The 5,917-nt window shown below is 50.5% G+C and overlaps 1 protein-coding gene across 1 annotated transcript; it reads right to left on the bottom strand.

Annotated features, from left to right (window-relative positions):
* Positions 1–1,782: 1,782 nt before the first annotated feature.
* YWHAG (tyrosine 3-monooxygenase/tryptophan 5-monooxygenase activation protein gamma) lies at positions 1,783–2,480 on the bottom strand. The gene has a single exon (XM_009645123.2). It carries the CDS (start codon positions 2,478–2,480, stop codon positions 1,818–1,820), a length of 663 nt encoding a protein of 220 aa, XP_009643418.1. The 3' UTR covers positions 1,783–1,817.
* Between the last annotated feature and the right edge of the window lie 3,437 nt (positions 2,481–5,917).

Raw genomic sequence — 5,917 nt, 5'->3', positions numbered from 1 at the left:
AAAAAAAATCAAAAAGAAAAGCTTTGCCAGCATCGCCGGGGCAGCAGCTGGAGTAGCCGAGCCCCAGCCTCGGCTCCGCTCGCTCCCCCAGGAGTTGGGGTAAGCAGCTTCGTTTTGGCTGCGGGGAGGGAGCTGGAGCGACGTCTCCCCGTGCAACCCGCCAGCAGGAGCGGCTGTACCGTGTGTGCAACACCACAACGCGCTGTTTGCGGACTGACTCTCGAAAGGGACAATGAAAGCTTGTTTCTGAAAAAAAGAAGAAAAAAAGAAACCCCAACCAACCAAACAATAGCAATGCACGAGTGCGATTTTTCCTTACTGTGCAGCTTTAGGCGAAAAGCTGCGTGGCACAGCACTCCGCGAGCCAGAGAACAGCAGTGAACTTCCAACAACGATGTATAAATAAAAATTAAAAAGAATAGATTTACTCAAAATGGGGTAAATATTACCTGCTAAGCAACTCAGATGCCCCGTCTCCCACCCCCAGCCAGATCAGACAGACTCAGAAAAGATTTTGCTAAGAAGAGAACTAAGTTCCTGGGCTCCCGATGGTTGATAGAAATGTCTATGATTGTAGCTCTTCCCTTGAGGATTTCTCTACCAAATTAGTTTCTAAGCTCCTGAAGTTCACTCATTACACCACAAGCTTCCCCAGGAGAAAGGAAAACGCACCCGGCTTCCCTGGTACCCAACAAGGGAGCCTGGGTGCCCGAGATCTGCTGACAAACCTCATGGTACAGTGGGAGAAAGTCAGGCAGAGTGAAATGGCAGTGCAATCCCTGAGGAAGCAGCTGTGGCACCTTAAATCAGGATGGTCTTTTGAAATACCAAACACAGTACATGACATACAGACCTGAATGCTCTTTTTTTTTAATTTTTTTTTTTATTTTTTTTTTTTATTTAAGTGGCATTTTAAGTTTAAACACTTCCCCCTTGTCTAATTAAGTTCTTAAACCTTTTGCTGTGGACTTAAAATAGTTGAAACAGCCGCTAGCCAAGCACCTGTTAAGCTGTTGACCAAAAAACTAGAGCAGCTTTGATGTTCCTCGGGCGGGCGGTCTTCTTGCCTTGGGCGACACAGAATAGCTAAAGCCAGTCCACAGGCGAGGACTGATCAGGAAGGCAAGCCAAAAAAACTAGCAAAAGAAAAAAACAATCAAAGGCTTGATGTCATATGGCTGTAATGTAGAAATACTGTAAACTGCAATTTAGTGTTAATACTGTAAGCTACCCTAATAAATATCTTAACAAAAAAAAAAAAAGATTGGATGGCCTAAATCCTGGGGCTTTGCAGCCCCAAATTCTTTAGTTTTTCTTTTTTTTTTTTTTTTTTTTTAATTCCTTCTGAATTTGGGGATTTTAAGCTACACCCTGCCAGGCAGAGCGCTGCAGAGAGACGCCCCGCGGCGTGGTACGGACACACGGCACTTGGACTGAAGAAACAAACGCACGAAGCCTTACTGGAACCACAGAACTCCCTTTTTTTTTTTTTGCGTTGCTTTCCTTAAAAACGAGGGCCATTCCATCCACGCGAATTCATCTTAAAACCCTTTTATTTCTAGCGATAAAGTTAAATTAAAGACAGCTCCACTTGTATTAATAATCTACAGAACAGTCCATATGCCAGTGAGGCTGCTATTCCATACCAGCACAGCCAGCCTGACTTCCACTAGTGGTGTTTTGGCAAAAATGTCAACGAGGCAATCAAAGACAGGTTGTGGGGGGCCTCCCTGGGAAGGTGTCCCCTCCCTTTCCCTCCCCCACCCCTGTTTTTTTTAGTTAGCATCAGCGTGCGGCTGCCAGTCCATCGAGGGGGTCTAGTTGTTGCCTTCTCCACCGTCATCGTCTTGCTGATCGCTCGTCCAGAGCGTTAGGTTGTCACGGAGGAGCTGCATGATGAGCGTTGAGTCCTTGTAGGAGTCCTCGTTGAGGGTGTCCAGCTCGGCAATGGCGTCATCGAAGGCCGTCTTGGCCAGGTGGCAGGCCTGCTCCGGCGCGTTCTGGATCTCGTAGTAGAAAACCGAGTAGTTAAGCGCCAGACCGAGCCGGATGGGGTGGGTTGGCTGCATGTGCTCCTTGCTGATCTCATGGGCTTCGCTATAGGCTTTCTCCGAAGACTCCACCACGGTTGCCCTCTTCTCACCAGTGGCCACTTCGGCCAGGTAGCGGTAATAGTCCCCTTTCATCTTCAGGTAGAAGACTTTGCTCTCGTACTGCGTCTCACTGCAGTTCTTGATCAGGTAGTTGTCCAGCAGGCTCAGCACATCCTGGCACACTGCTTCCAACTCCTTCTCGATCTTCTCACGGTAGGCCCGGACCATTTCTATCTTCTTCTCGTTCCCATCAGCAGAGGTCTTCTGCTCGATGCTGCTAATTACTCGCCAAGAGGAACGCCGTGCCCCCACCACGTTTTTGTAGGCAACGGACAACAGGTTCCTTTCTTCGTTGGACAGAGGCTCATTCAGCTCCGTCACCTGCATCGAGAGAGGGAGAGAGAAGAGAGATGCTTGGGTTAAGCCCCGGTCATTTGACGTTCCCATCACACATTCAAGTGCTCCCGCACATCTCTAGTGAGACGCAGAATGCAGCTGGCTCGAAGTCGTCTGGCATATACTCCCATCCCAGAGGGAGCCAGCTGGGAAATCACACCATCGTCCAGTCCCCCAGCAAGAGGGGCAGGTTGGGTTTTATTCAAGGTATTCTCCATCTCTTAGAAGGTCAGCATTTTCCAGAATGAGAAAAATCCTCTAGGAAAGAGACACCTTTCACCTGTGGGATGAGATTAAGACTTTGTGATGCAGGCGAGAGGGACAGTCAAAGCAAGAGGGTGGAGATGGTCTAGGTTTCCGAGCTAGTGGCATGGACTAACAATACCACAGCCATGGGGCATTCATCTTTTCCATTCCCCATAAGCACAGGGCATGCTTCTGAGATGCCTACAGAATATGTTAGGTTTTAAAATTACAGCTGCCTCAGGCATTTGCACAGATAAGGACTTAAAAGCTCACACGGTAAGAGTATGTTCTTCCCACGCAGGATTTTCTTCATTGAGGATAACAGTGTTAATGCACAGCATCACTTCTACCTGCCTCACATGCCGCGGCAACGGAGGGATAAAGGAGAGGATGGAGCACAGAGCCATCACACAAGCAGGCTGCCAAGTGCTGCCTCGGCCAGTTCAGTTACTGGGAAGCATCACATTTGATATTGCAATAATCTCATTCCAGCTCCAGCAAACCCATCGCCAGCTGAAGCCACCCAGGCAGCACCTCTGGCAACAGCGAGGCATCTGGCCAACTGCTGCACCAGCTGCCCTGCCTGAGGGGCAGCGGGCAGCTCGGGAAGGGCTCGCATCCCCCTTGCCTCCATGTTGCGCCCTTAGGGTGGGAGCAGCAGCCCAGGATGCCGTGGCAGCCCGGCTGCTCCATACAGCCTCTCGGCTGGCGTAGTTACACCTGCCAAGTGGCACTTTGAGCTTGGATATTCGTGGTTGTCCTCTTGCCCCAGGGGCACACTGCCCCACCACATACACACCCTGGGTACGGCCATGTGGGAAGCAGGCCAGCAGAGTAAGAACCTGTAAGCCTCCTCTCGGCAGTCCCTTCTCATGTGGGTTGGGTAATGGATTGGATGTGAAAGGCTTCTGCAAATACTGAGTCATTTTCACAAGCGTTTGCAAGGACAAGGTTTGTTCTGGGCCTAGGTAACCACATCTGGGGTGGTGATCAGGAGGCCAAGGGCTCATGCTGGAAGGTCCAGCCCAGGCCCTCATTTGAGTGGCCTGCAGTGACTCGCCCTCACTAATACCACACCGACCTGCTCATTCCAGCAACATCCACTCCTGCCCGCAGCTCTCCTTGCAGCCATTCAGGCATGGTCTGGCTAACATCTTCTCCCAAAAATCAAGCTACAGCTAAGCCTTAGCTTCCCACACAGCAAGCAGAGTACTCCAGTCTCTGATCCAGACACCCTCTACTCCTTTCCTCAAGGCAGAGGCAGCAAGAGGAGCCTCCACTCCCACCATTGTGCAGACCTGAGATGCTCCATGAGATGCTCCACAGCCTGGCAGGGACGCAGCAAACAGGCCACCTCCACACAGAAGTGGGTCTTGCTGCGTGAAGTGGGCACAAATGTCTTCTGTGCCACGGGTAGGAGGTGGCTGAAGGGCCAGGGAAATGGGTGTCATGTTAAAGAGGGCAGAGTCTCCTGTGACTATCAGCAGCTGCCACCGATACAGGACAAGGTGCACAGGGCAGCATGCCAAGGCAGCTCCCAGCTTTCACGCCCCAAGGTAAGTAGGGCATGCGATGCCCGGGCCATCCGGCAGCTCCTTGTGGTGCCAGGGGATTAACCCATGTCACACCTCTCCCAGCCAGGCTAATGGCGGCTGTTTAACCACACAGCCCCGGGGTTTGTGCGATATGCTGCCTCCCGCAGAGGGGCTGGGGCAGAGCCGACCACAACGTGCTAAAATACCCTTAGCAAATCGTTTATACGCTGCTTCCAGGCTGCCTTGTGCTCCAAGTTCAGAGGTCTCTAGTCATCTGTGTTTTTACAAGCCTTAACAACTTTGAGATGACTCCATTCATTCCTCCCTCTGAGTGACACCCGCACAAATATAAATGAAAGATACCGTGAGGTTAAAGCCATCTTTGAAAGCTACTGGGGCACAATGAAGGCATCCCCCTGCCCTAAAGCTTTTGGGTTGTCTATCCTTGGAGATACTCAAAACTTGATCAGGTTACTCAGGGTCTTGTCCCATCTAAGTTGTCCTGCTTTGAGTAAGGGAATTGGGACTAGAAACATCCAGAAATCCCAGCATGACTTATTCTCCTACCTTCCAGCTGCAAACGGAGTGTCCAACATTGACAGCCATGCTACAAAAGACTCGCCGACTCCAACAGTTTTCATTCCTGACACTGGTTATGAAGGTTGATAACCACATGGGGTCTTGCTTTTAAGCGAAATGCTCTCTGAGCAGAGATACCAGTTTTAAGTGTGGACCAAGCAGGTGACTTTAAAGCTGCCCCACAGCCAATTCTGCAGATATTTATCACTGCAGAAAGTAGATTTACCTCCTCTAACCAGAAGAGTCTCGCTGGAGGACAGGTTTATTAAAACTACAGGGAGTTTCATAGGATTAGCTTTGCCATAAACATTTTAAACTCAAAGCTATTGAGGATTACAGAAGAAAGTTGCCTGTCAAAATCCTTTCAACAAACTTGCTGACAGATGGAAGGTACACCTGTGGAGAAAGCCGATTCCTCCAGGGAGCTGGCAGGGAACTTATGAAAGCAGAAAGGGAACCCTGTTAACCATGTAACTCCTCTCTAGCAGTACTCAGGCTCCCAGTAAGACAGAGCACTGCAGAGAAATAGAAAGGTGTAACATGGCTGGAGACAGGGACCACATCCCTCAGCACAGGGAGCGGGGAGGGAATGTAGTTCAGTTTGTTGCATGTATTTCAGTTTGCAGCTGAACAGAGAGAAGAAGAAAGGAAAACCATCTGGCACTTGCATTCCCAGCAGGAAGAAAATGCAAGATGCCCAGGATATCGAACAGCAAGGGTACACTTAGCTGCCTTAACTGGAGAGTCACTGGAAGGTGGAAAAGATGTATCCCAGGTGAAGCTGCCTTTGAGAACTGCCATCGTCCCTGCCTCTTGGTCTGCCCCGAGCCTGCCTACCATGTCCCAGTGCTACAGCCAAGGAGCTGCTGCCCGCTGGCCGGCCCCACTGCACCACAGCAGGATGGGCTGGTGTCTTGGCGTGATCTGCCACAATACATGTGGTGCTCCAGCAGTCACCGTCGCGCTGCTTCTGCCAACAGCACTGTACGGGTGAACACCTCCAGCAGAAGACCATCCAGAAACCACTGCAGAGACTTGTCAAGTGGATGCGGGTCTGTGCCTTCACTG

The sequence above is a fragment of the Egretta garzetta genome, unplaced genomic scaffold (assembly GCF_000687185.1).
Source record: "Egretta garzetta isolate BGI_Z169 unplaced genomic scaffold, ASM68718v1 scaffold108, whole genome shotgun sequence".
NCBI classification, from domain to species: domain Eukaryota; kingdom Metazoa; phylum Chordata; class Aves; order Pelecaniformes; family Ardeidae; genus Egretta; species Egretta garzetta.
Note: the sequence above shows the minus strand (reverse complement) of the source record. Positions and strands in the feature narration are given on the sequence as shown.

Coding starts and splice junctions, on each gene's coding strand:
- YWHAG (XM_009645123.2), bottom strand. CDS start 2,480: ATGCAGGTGACGGAGCTGAATGAGCCTCTGTCCAACGAAGAAAGGAAC.